Genomic DNA, 13217 nt, shown 5'->3' on the forward strand with positions numbered 1-13217 from the left:
GATGAGGTAAAGACAGCAATAAATCGGCTGAAGAATAATAAGGCAGCAGGGGCCGATGGCTTACCAGCCGAGCTGTTCAAAACCGGAGGCGACACGCTGATAAGGTGTATTCATCAGCTAGTTAGCACCATCTGGCAGGAAGAACGAGTACCCGACGATTGGAACCTGAGTATCCTGTGCCCCGTCCACAAGAAGGGAGATAAGACTGTATGCTCTAACTATAGGGGCATAAGTCTACTCCCTATTGCCTACAAGATCGTGTCAGGGATATTGTGCGAACGACTAAAGCCAATGGTCAACGAGATTATTGGACCATACCAATGCGGCTTTAGACCTGGCAAGTCCACCATTGACCAGATATTTACCCTGCGGCAAATCCTGGAGAAGACCCAAGAGATGCAGATCGACACCTACCACCTTTTTGTCGATTATAAAGCAGCCTTCGACAGTCCGCTGCGCTCAAAGGTATTCCAAGCCATGTCTGAATTTGGTATTCCCGCAAAGCTCATCCGGCTTTGTAAAATGACTTTAACTGACACGAGGTCCTCAGTTAAAATAGGAAAGAACCTCTCCGAAGAGTTTGGTACCAAAAGAGGTTTCAGACAAGGAGACAGCCTTTCGTGTGACCTCTTCAACATCCTGCTAGAAAAGGTTATACGAGAGGCAAACGTCAAAAGAAGTGGCACAATCTACACCAACAGTCACATGTTACTTGCTTATGCTGATGATATAGACATCATGGGTCGATCAGTAAAAGAAGTAACTGATACCTTTATAAAGGTCGAAGGAGAATCTGCTAAAGTGGGTCTGGCGGTAAACGGTGAGAAGACCAAGTTGATGGTGTCGACGCGCAATGCGTCCATTGAGCTCGGACCGACTGTGGAAGTTGGTTCCTATAATATTGAGGTAGTAAAAGACTTCGTCTACCTCGGCACCTCCGTCAACACAACAAACGACATCAGTTGTGAAATAAAAAGAAGAATTGTATTGGCCAACAGATGCTACTTTGGATTAAGTAAGCAGTTTAAAAACAAAGCCACATCTCGTCAAACAAAAATAACGCTCTACAAAACACTGATACTACCCGTGCTGATGTATGGCTCCGAAGCCTGGGTACTTGCGCAAGCAGACATGGCAGTGCTTGGTGTGTTTGAGAGAAAAATTCTTCGAAAGATCTACGGACCAATCTGCGTTGACGGTGAATATCGACGTCGCATGAACCACGAGCTGTATCTGCTATACAACGACATGAATATTGTTAAACGTATCGAGATGCAGCGATTGCGTTGGCTAGGCCATATCATAAGAATGAGCGATGATGAACCAGCTAAAAAGGCGTATGAATACATGCCACATGGCGGTGCACGCAGAATTGGCAGGCCAAGGAATAGATGGCGCAAACAAGTGGATGATGAGATGACAAGGCGCGGTATTCCAGTGTGCAAAGCAACAAATAGAGAGGAATGGAGATCTCTTCTTAGTTCGGCCTATAGAACAAATGTTCTGTAATGGGCCAGCTAAGTAAGTAAGTAAGTAGCAACGCATATACGTGCGTTCGTGTATTATTTCAGTAATCAGGTTCGGGTTCCTCTGTATCCACACTCATAAACTCTGTAAGCTGGACTGATTGCGTCCATAAAGAATCAGGAGGCAGATGAATCGTGTGGTCCCAATCCATGTGTTGGATATTGTGGCATCAATTCGAGCCTACTAAGAATTGATGCGGCTGCATCGTCAGGATCATAACTGGGCTAAAACCACCCGTGCTTGCCTTGGCAACTGGCGTTCTTCTGCTACTGCATGCGCAACCGTCTCAGGGTGAATGCTATCCAAGCATGCCTGATAGGCTCATTGGTCTAGAGGTTCTCCTTTATACCTTTGGACCTCTCTCTCTCTATTATGAATATCTCTCCTAACGTGTAAGGGTGGGGGATGCCTGTCTATTAAATCGTGACAGGGATGCTCACGGTGATAACACCCTGCTAATGCATCGGCACCCTGTTGCAGTCCTCAGGTCGGCATTCTGGCAGGTTTAAATATTCTTCCACTGCATAGCGCTAACATTTGCATACCACGCGGGCTATCGCTTTGTAAGAGGCCAACAAGGTTTTTTTTTTTTGTCAGCATGATGAGCTCATTCCTACTTCTGATCTTATCGCAAATAGCTCTGGCTTGTGCGACGACTTAAACATGCTATCGAACGTTACACCCAACATTTTGGGGTAGTTATTGGTCGGAATCCCTACACCATCGACCAATATGTTCAGTGGGAGCCTCATTTCAGCCATCCAAGTAGTAAACAGTGTGGCAGTGGATTTAGCGGCTTGTATTTTCATATTCCTCAGATGGAAGAACTGCACTAGGTCAGCTATGTAGACATTTAATCTATAACATATGTCATCGACGATAGGACCCGACGCCAGGATCGTAAAATCATCCGCAAACATTACGATATCTATACCGTCTGGAGTGTGTGGAATTTCAGAAAGGTAGAGGCTAAACATTTCCGGAGGTATTTCCCTGCCTTGGAGAACTCCCTGTTTCACTCCACGGGTTCGGCCTTCTTGTTTCTGAATTCCACAAACGACTGGCGTCCGCAAATATAGTTGATTATACAACGTTTCAAACATGGCTTGAGATTAGTCTTCTCTATATCCTCGAACAGCTTAGCATGGTTGACGGTATCGAAAGCCTTCGATAGTTCAAGTGCCATCAGGACCCGACGCCTGGGTCGTACAATCTTCAGCAAACATTACGATCTCTATACCGTCTGGAGGGTGTGGAATTTCAGAAAGGTAGAGGTTAAACAGTTCCGGAGATATCACCCCTCCTTGGGGAACTCCCTGTTTCACTATACGGTGTTTGGACTTCTTGTTTCTGAATTCCACAAACGACTGGCGTCCGCACATATAGTTGATTACCTCACCTTTCAAACATGGCGTTTCGAACAGCTTAGCATGATTGACGGTATCGAAAGCCTTCGATAGGTCAAGTGCCATCATAACTGTTCGGCCGCACGGCCTGCTCTGGTTCAGTCCTCTACTGATAGATGTGGATACGGCGTCTGGAAAACAGTTTCTCATTGTGGGGGGAGTAGTGCCTCCAGGATATTTGCTACTGGAAACATTAGTGAAATCGGCCGATATGATTCACCTCTGCTGGCCACGCGGGACCACCCTGCCAACTTTCCAGACTTCTGGTACAATATGGGTGGCTAACGATAGGTTAAGGGCACTTGTTAAATACTCAACTCTTGGTTCATCCAGTTGATTAAGCATTACCATAGATATTCGGTGTGGGCTCAACGCTTTGGATGATTTCGCGTTTCGGATGGCAACTACAACATCGCCCATCGTAAGTTCGTGTGGTAACTCCTTGGTTTGGAGGGCTCTTCTTATCCGACGTAGCACACTCTTCACCCTATCATTCTAGGGGTGCTCTATGAATTGCACACCTCTGTAGGTCAGTTACAGTCACCCTGTAGAGAGTAACGGCGGTTCCGTCATCCTTCTTTCCCGGATTCATGAGCGATTTTACCGTTGCCCACAATTTACTTAATCCTGTACTAATTTTGCATTGCTTCAGGTGATCTAGCCGATTTTCCCGCTTATACTCACCTACTAGCCTGCTGACTTCAAGAGTAAGCTCTCTAACTCTTGGGTCTTCAGAGTACCACGAAGCTCATCACCTTCATTTGCTAGTCCCGTCCTTTCTGCTGGGAAATTTGGTCTTATTACGGATAGTCCACCAGCAGGTTTGTAGCGAGCGGCTGCTGCATGATGTCCGGGAAGGTTCTCTCAGCTAAATTCTCTGAACCGTTGGCGATCAGCTTTCCTATGCTTCAGGAAAGAACAGCGTTCAGAAGTTATGAAGTCGGCTGGTCTATTTACGGAGACGATGATAGGAAGGTGGTCTGCGCCAAGAGAAATGACGGGTTGTCAGTATACGTCACTTATTAGACCTGGTGCCACAATGGTGAAATCTGGCGAACTGTGGCAATCTCCTCTAATCCTCATAGAAGCGTCTGCATTCACCGTTCAAAACCTGGAGCTATCAATTTGCTCAGCCCATATTAAGCAGCTTTACCTCGGCAATACCACACTATACTGCTACCCCCACACATTCCATGACTTGACTTTTTCCGAATTTTGTGTGGGAGATACCCGCAGGAGTGAACCGATATAGTCCATATTCGAACCCGATATCTATCTAGAAGGTATAATACGATGTGCCATGTTCCCTTCGTTAGTTAACATTCACACTATTTTACAGGAAAAATTTTTAACTTTAGTGGGCCATCTTCGAGCTGGAACAAAGTTTGGCCAAAATATTAGGAAGTGTAAATTTTGGTTCGAATCATTTTGTCTGAAAGGAATTTCATCCAAACATACTTTTTGATGAGGCACACATTTATTTGGTCGTATCAAAGTGTATATTCCCTCGATAGCCTAAAGGATGAGGGTATAAAAAACAAGCCTAATGTTGGCGATATTTCCTGAGTATTTCAGCCACGTAAAACTTCTCTAAAACTGGTGTTCTATGACAGGCCTTTTGGATTCGGTTATAAATTGGGGTGTACTCACTGATATGAGAGAAGGCTCCCTTGTCCCCTCTGGAATGTTTGTAGGAAGATACATTCATTAATACATTTTAAAAATAAAAATCATGTAACAAACGCTTTACCCAACTAACAATACCACCCCTTCATCAAGCAGCTAAAGGGCTCAAAAGAATATAAAAAATAATTATAATTAATTTAAGCACAAAAAAATAAAAAATATATATATGAATAAAACGAAATATTGGCGATTTTAAACGTTGGTGAGAACCAAAGCCCAAAATGGCTCAGTGGAAGTTTTGCCAATCCAGTAAGTTAACGACGTGATGCGATGCGTTGTCGTCATAACTGCTGCTGGTGGTGATGTCTACGTCGACTACGTCGCTGATGATTGTTGTTGTTTTGGTTGGTTAATTTAGCCAAAAATTCGAAATAAAGAACGTTTTATTCTAGACAAGTAGAAAATAGCTTGGAGAGGGGGTTGATTGGTCAGTTTTATTGGCCGCATTCGATTAACGGCCGAATGTAAAGAAAACACAACACAGAACAAATATCAGAAGAAGCAGAAGAAGCAGGGAGGCAGGCGGATAAATGGACATACAGACGACAACAATGAAGGCTTTATAAATGCTAGTGAAGTTCTGAAAAATTAATTCAGTTTAACATTGGCATTGGTTCAGACATTTTGCAAAAAATCGACCGCCCTCCCACCAAAGAAATTAAAAGAGGGCAAACAAAACTGGCGGAACTAGACGGATACCAAAAAATTTAAAAACTCCTTTTAAAGAAAAATTCAACTTACATTTTGTGAAACGTAGACGTAGTGTTCTCCAGTTTAAGAAATAATCAAAATTCTAAAAATAACCGTTCCTAAAAAGTGATGCTTGTAGTGAACCAATAAAAAATTAAAAAAAGAACATTCCAAAAAAGGCTAAACTAAACAAAAAAGAAGAAGAATAACAAAAATTCGCATACCAAACAAAAGTTTGTTAGTGTTACGTTACCTTTCAAAGATTTAAAGTAAAATAAAAAACAACAAACATGCGTGCCTTTATGTTAGCTTTGGGCCTAATGGCTGTCTCGATTCCCTTTAACAAAGCCGCACCATTTCGTAAGTATTCCATGGCTGCCAGTCTCCACAAACTGTCAAACTCAATTTGACTTTAGATTTTAAGATTTTAAGGAAGGCTTTAAACATACCTTCCCCACTCATATGTAGATGCCTTCGCCTGTGAGTGTGTGTGTCCATATTAACTTTTGTCTTGTTTTTTGTTTCTTCAAAGCTCCCGAAATTAAACGCTGCCATCCCGGTGAAACAGACTGCATTGTACGCACCTCTAATGAATTGTTAAAAACGTATGCCCGCAAAGGATTCGCCGCTGCCTTCTTTCCCGTTGTCGAACCGTTCCATTTGAAAAGGATCGAACTATCAGATGGCCGCAGTGCTTCTTCGTTAGCTTTGAAATTGTCACTTCGTGATGTTGATGTGATGGGTTTATCTGGCGTGAAATTCAATCGTGCTGTGTAAGTTGAAAGAAACATAAAAAAGTGCCGCCAATAACACAAATTATTATTGACAGCGGGATTTGTTGAAAGATGTTGCAAAGTTAAAAAAAAATATATTTTATGTTTGGGATAAGATGAGATGAGATTTTTCGTGGAATTCAAATTTGAATAACTTAGCCAAGCATAACGCCTAATATTCTATTTGAAATTCATGTTTTGTGACATATTTAATTTAACATTCTGGGAAATGATGGATTATCAGTTCGAGAGTGAATATATGATGTAGGGATCATTTTTACAATGACCTCTCCGAAGAACTTTTGTTATAATTTTAGATAATTTTGGGTCGATTTAACCCTGTCCATTCGTCTGTCTGTCACAACCAATTTGCACCTAGTAATATCTTGAAAAACTTAGATCAAGTCCGAATATGGGCCATATCGGTTCATTCCTCCCGCAAAAATGAAAATGTTTCGCTAAAACGGTTTGCTGACGGTAACTTTCGAAGGGAGTAGCCGATTTGGACCAAACTTTACACATCATAAGAATATGGACTGTATAGGTGTTTTCTCCTACCTTCCACAAAAAATTTCCAAAATGTTAATAAAATACAGGCAGTCCTCTCGCACTTATCACAACATTATAACTTTTTTCATGAGAACGTTACCAAAAATGTTTGGCTTTTGTCAATTTGTTGCTATAGCCCCATACCAGATTTCACGTATTTTGGCTTAAGCACTTTTTCCGCTTGTCAGGTTTTCTTTCGACAGGAAATGTCCTCTCATAATATTGTTATTGGTTATAACCAACCGCATATATAACCAAAATTAGACAAAAAACATCTCGACTGTATAGTCAGTTTACTGTCAGTCCATAGAAGAAAGTCTCAATTTCTAGCCGAAGGTCTAACTCATAAGAAACTGTGATTGTAGGTTGAATGGCTCATAATTATCCGTTTTTCGATTATGTATTATATTAACAGAACGGAATTAGCTGAAAAGTTTTGATTAAAAATCAACATATTTTATATACGTCGGGACAAAGATATGGATATGCTTTTCTTTATGTCGCATCCTGAAGATATATCTCTGTTGATAAAGCCGATTGATATGTTTATATCTAACGATGGTATGTCCCAGTGATATGACGGTTTTAGACGCCAAGTATGTTTGGGCTTGATCAGTTTCAGACAATTTGGAGTCATTTTAGCCATGTCCAGCTTTTACATATGTAGATAAGGTTCGAATACGGCCTATATAGGTCGGTTTAAGCTAACTTTGATACGAATCGCTATATCAAGACGTGGACCGATACAGCCATTTTTAATATCAAACATCCTAGGAGTAAGAGAAACATCTGCCCCAAATTACAAAGATATATCTTAAAAATTGCGAGCTGTATCTTGTTTTCAACAGACAGACGGACATCGTCATATCGACTTAGAATTTTATGCTGATCAAGAATATGTATACATTGTAGGGTTTCCGACCACTATTTCGATGTGTTACAAACGGAATGACAATTTTAATTATACCTTCCATATTACGGTGGAGATAATCGGTGTAGACTCCAATTATGTTTGGACGAAATCAATTTCAGACAATTGGGAGTCGGTTTAGCCATGTCCGTCCGTCTATCTATTTGGCGGTTTGGAGTGTACGATAACTCTCGAACGGAGTAACCGGTTGGTTCCAAATTTTGCACATCCTAATATTTTCAACAAACTTAGTTTAAGTCCGACGATCGTCCCTATCGGCCACTTCTTCGGTTACCTCCCGCACGAAAGCTAAAAAATGTTCACTAAAATTTGTCCAAATGGATGGAATATGCACTATATCGGTACCTGTACCTCCCACACTAAATTTCCTATTACGACGGTACAGTTTTATCGGTGCAAGTCTGTACTTCCTGAAATAATTGAAAAAACGCTGTAAAACCGATCAGCACCAATTTAAATTACTGCGGAGGACGATGACTTACGAAATGAGTAACCGATGTCTTCCAAGCCCCCTATTCAGTAACTTTTTAACAACTTTACTCATTGTTTATTTTACAACAATTTCATTTGTTTTGTAATTGTTACAAAAACAAAAGAAATTTTAACAACTTTTTAGTCGATAAAAGTTACAGAATAGGTCTACAAGTGTACTTTAACCTCCCTTACAAAAGATTAACGGGTGCCACCGTGGTGCAATGGTATGCACGCCCGCCTTGCACGCAGAAGGTCGGGGGTTCGATTCACCGGCCAAGCAACATCAAAAATTTTTCAACGGTGGCAAAATACCCCTCAGTAATGTTGGCGACATTTCCTAAGTATTTCAGCCTTGAAAAACTTCTCCATAAGTGGTGTCTTAAGACACGCCGTTCGGACTCGGCGATAAACAGTAGGTCCCATATCATTGAGCTAAATATGAATCGGGGTGCACTCATTGATATGAGAGAAGTCTCCCTTGTCCCGTATGGGATGTTGTGGAACAATGTTTTTTTTTTTTTTTGTTTACAAAAGATTAACATTTCGTTTAATTGCAATTTAAGGGCTGTCTAAAGACAGTTTTGAAAGTTTTACTGGTGATCCTGTTTTCAGTGATGCTATGTTTTTGTGGGCATCTTCATGCTTCCTCACAGCTCCAAATACTACGGCGACCAACATTCCCAAAATTAGTTCCACTTTCAAAGTGGACTATGTTGGTTCATTCCTTCAGGTACATTATCTGCTAAATTTCAACACTTTTGCGCTTTAATCCGAATCAAATTTATAAGCAAAAGGTAAGCATTCTAAGAACCCCCTAAATACATATTTTTCTGGGGTAAATGATTCAATTCGATCTGTTCATTAAGTCTCAATTCACACAGCCTGAGTATATACATATACATATGTGCCGGCAAAGCCGACTGATACGTTCTTCCGTGGTTTACCTGTATTTTGGCCTTTGGGGGTAGAAAAGGCTAATTTTCGATGTTTTTATTTTCGTTCACGTTTTAGGATATAAGCTATTTTAAATGTCTTAACCAAATTTTTGAATTTGCAGTGATTTTGGATTACAAGTTCTCACTGCATTGAAATACTTCTTATACAAATGTTTTATTACGGCTGTATCTTTTTTTGTTAAGTCCTCATATAATTGTCCCACCGATTTGTTATGCCCTCAGCATTTATGCTAACGAGGGTATATACACATTCATACGGGCAAAATGTGCCTCATCGAAATAATGGTTTTAGACCCCAAGTATGTATTCACGGTTTCAACTTGTATTCATCAGGGGCAAAACTATACGTCCTGATAAAATAACCTGAAAGGTTTTAAAACCCCCTACGGCACCCTGTGTAGTGGTTGGAACGCAATATAACTCTCGAAAGGATCTGCCGATTTGATCCAAAATTTGGCCTTCATAATATTTTGTCCAAACTCAGTTTAAGTACGAAGATAAGCCATATGGGTTCACTCCCTCTGGTACCTCCCCCAAAAAAGATCAAAAATGTTCGGAAAAATTGTGCGCACGATAATTCATGAAGGGATTGACCGATTTGGTCCATACTTTACACCTGCTAATATATATAACAGATATAGATCAGGTTCGAATATTGACTATATTTGTACACTCCACACCTTCGGGTACTTCCCACACAAAACTTCGGATAAGTTCACTTTAAGACCTGCTCTCGAATCACTTCGATTTTTGTTGCAGCAACTTGTATTCGCCAACCATATTACGACAGTAAAAGCTTTTTCAGGGGCAAATCCATACTTCTTGAGAAAACAGCACGAAAGGCATAAAAAACCCTATGGCACCATATGTATGGGCTGGAGAGCACGAACTGATCAACCGATTTGGTCCAAATTTTGGCCTTCGTCATATTTTGTCCAAACTTAGTTTCAGTTCGGAGATAGGCAATATCGGTTCACAAATTCCGGTACTTCCCCCAATATGTGAAAAAATGTCACTAAAATGCTATGCACGATACCTCTTGGACGGGCTGAGGGTATATCTCTGTCGCCAAAGCCGACTGATGCTTTTTTACTTGTTGAAGTCTTTTTCTATATCACGTCACTCTAGTGTCTTGTCTAGGAATCATTTTCTCAATACATTTAATAAATAATAAAATAATACATTTAATTTAAAGTAGTTTTTGAAAGATTTTCGAAAAAGGGCCAACAAGACCCCTTTGGTGAATCGCATGAGGGTTAACATTTTCAACAAAAATATTCCCCACGTCCTTCTCTGTAAAGTTACCAAAGACACTATACATATACCTAAAATGCAAGGATTCCAACATATCTTAAATCGAATATTTCGAAAAAAAACTAGAAATGGCCGGAACTTGCCCCGCCTACTTTGGTTACTTTCCGATGTAAACGTTAAAAACGCCGAAACGCGTGTCTCATATTTTTAGCTCTACTTTCATAATCTACTCAGTTTTCCTTGTCATTTTTTTTGTCACACAGTGTTTTTTTGGTTCAGTTCGCCTGCCATTTGGTATAAAAGCCAGATAGGTGAAAACGTTAGTATCTCCCTAACAAATGTTTACATAGTCGACCCCGTCCCGACTGTAGCCTTTTCTCACTTGTTTTCCTTTTTTTGTGTAATCCTCATATAATTGCCACACAGATTTGTTGAATTTTTACTGGTTATCACATATTTATAAACTGGTTTTTTGGCGGGCTGAGCCGATCTGACTGTGCGTGTTCGTCAGCCCATCTAAATCTTGCTACTACTATTTACTGAAAAAAGTCATTACATGGTAATGACTTATTTTGCTAAGCTACTCCCATTTTAATATATATTTTTTGTATCGCAAATATTTAACCTGGTAATCAAGATAATCGTGTGCTAAGCTATCCAAAATACACAAAGTTATACCAATTCCATTTGTGGGCTTTTATTGTAATTCATTTTTTATTGACATTTTTAAATATTAGACGTTACTCGTTACTACTAGCGGATGTTGCAGGGCTAGTTCCTCGAGTTCTTTATAGGACCATAGTTTTAAAGTAATCGATGTACATTTACCAGAAGTGTAGGGTGATTTAGGTCAATGTGTGTGGGGAAATAAGGATCAAGTTAAAGAAGACTGATACTTTTTAACTTCATTTTATATAGCTAATAACTGTCTACAAATTATCGACCGAAAATCTTTTCCGCGTCTCCTATACAAACAATCCCTAACTCTTTATTTTCTAATGAACCTTAAAGCCTAATATTTTGTCTAACATATTTTCAAAAATTCTTTACAGTGGCTTTACACCAGATCCAGCCACAAGTAAATTCGAATTGTATGGTGACCTTGGCAAGATGACCATTCGCAGCAAATACAATGCTGATGGACGCATTTTGATTCTGCCCATTCAAGGTGATGGTGATGCTGATATTGGTTTTGAGAAAATTAAGTTCTCCTGCAAGTTCAAGCCCTCTGTACACCCCAAGAATGGTAAAACCTATTTGGCTGTAGACAAGCTTAAAGTATTGCTTGAACCACAAAGGTATGGCAACATTTTTTTATTTGTTTAAGAATATAATTTAATTTTTCTATTGTCTTCCCCCTAGAATGACCATGAAGCTGACAAATCTCTTCAATGGTGATCAAGCCCTGGGCAACCACATGAATCAATTTTTAAATGAAAATTGGAATGATGTATGGTTGGAATTGCAACCAGCCGTTCAGAATACCATTTCAAGTATTATCAGAAATATTTTGGATACAATGTTTAAGGAGTTTGCCTATCAAGATTTTCTGGAGTTTTAATCTCCTCCTCCTAGAGACAACATTAGCTTTTAGGTATTTAGTTTTAAGAAGCACTTTTTACATTATGTACACACGTCAAATTGCATTTGTTTGTGGTTATGTCATTAGTTTAAAATTCATTCATTCGTTCATTTGCTCATTCGTTCTTTCATTTACTCATTAATTCCTCATTTGGAAGTGTTTTTTTTTCTTTGTATCCGACCTCTTTAGTTTTAGAAATAAAAAAAAAGAATTTCCGGATTTGGTAGCATTAAAAATGCGGAAATTTGATGTTCATTTATAAATATGTAGTTCATAAGAAGTCAGTCATAAATACATTCATGTTTAAATATAAATTCACAAAATAAAATAAAGTAACCAAATTCAATCAAAAAATAAATACGAAATTAGATTGACTTTTGAATACAAAATCAGGTTGTTGCTATCTATCACACGCATGCCCCACCTCCAAAAAGTGAATTAATGAAATATTGGCTATACAAATGAACATGTCATAAAGCGTCATAAAAATAATGAAAATGTTATGGCTAGGAATACTCTATTAGAGCCAAAAAAAAAAAAAAAATAATAATAATAATAAAAATAAAAATAAAAAATAACAAGTTGACTAAGTGCTGACTATATTTTGGCATTGGAATTGAGAATTCGGTAACGGTAGCAGCATGGTGCATTAGTTCTGAATCTAGTGCTGTTTAATACCGAAATTTTCTGGCGTCTCGAAGTCTATCTGCCTACCCAGCAAAAATTCGCATCCGTTAGTCATTATTAGACAGCGGAATTTTATGCAACCCCTATTTTTGGTCCGATTCATGTCAAATTTTGGGACTGGGCATATTTTTGGCTTCTGATTACATTGCAATCGAAACATATGACATATTCAAAAATATGCAAAATGCATAAATTTTTGCATATGCAAAATTTATGCATTTTACATATTTTCTTATGCAACAAATATTTCAATAATAGGTACAAAAATGTTTGTGTGTACAATTTTTCTGTTTAAAATTCTCTTCAGACAATTCAATCAAATAGAGAAATGTATAACCACAGCCACAACCTTCAAAATACCGAAAATCGGGAGGTATCGTTCTATGGGGGCTATATGAAGGCCTGAACCTAAACCGACAATATTTAGGTGGAAAGTTTTTTACCTCCAAGGAAGACTTAGTACCAAATTTCAGCCATTTCGGAAGGATACTGAGGGCACCACCTTCAAAATACCAGAAATCCGGAGGTACCGTTCTATGGGGGCTATATGAAGACGTGGACCTATACCGACAAATTTCAGGTGGAAAGTTTTATACCCACAACGAAGACTTAATATCAAATTTCAGCTATTTCGGAGGGATATTGATGGCACAACCTGCAAAATACCAGAAATCCGCAGTTACCGTTCTATGGTTGCTATAT

At 39.2% G+C, this 13217-nt stretch overlaps 1 protein-coding gene across 1 annotated transcript; it reads left to right on the forward strand.

The window, feature by feature from the left end:
• Nucleotides 1-4847: 4847 nt before the first annotated feature.
• LOC141393535 (protein takeout-like) lies at nucleotides 4848-12186 on the forward strand. The gene is made up of 4 exons (XM_073966597.1): nucleotides 4848-5669; nucleotides 5842-6082; nucleotides 11299-11544; nucleotides 11609-12186. The coding sequence occupies exons 1-4, from the start codon at nucleotides 5600-5602 to the stop codon at nucleotides 11805-11807; spliced, it is 756 nt and encodes a 251-aa protein (XP_073822698.1). The 5' UTR covers nucleotides 4848-5599; the 3' UTR covers nucleotides 11808-12186.
• The last annotated feature ends 1031 nt before the right edge of the window (nucleotides 12187-13217 follow it).

The sequence above is a fragment of the Musca autumnalis genome, unplaced genomic scaffold, assembly GCF_047663935.1.
Source record: "Musca autumnalis isolate F117 unplaced genomic scaffold, ASM4766393v1 scaffold_1, whole genome shotgun sequence".
NCBI lineage: Eukaryota > Metazoa > Arthropoda > Insecta > Diptera > Muscidae > Musca > Musca autumnalis.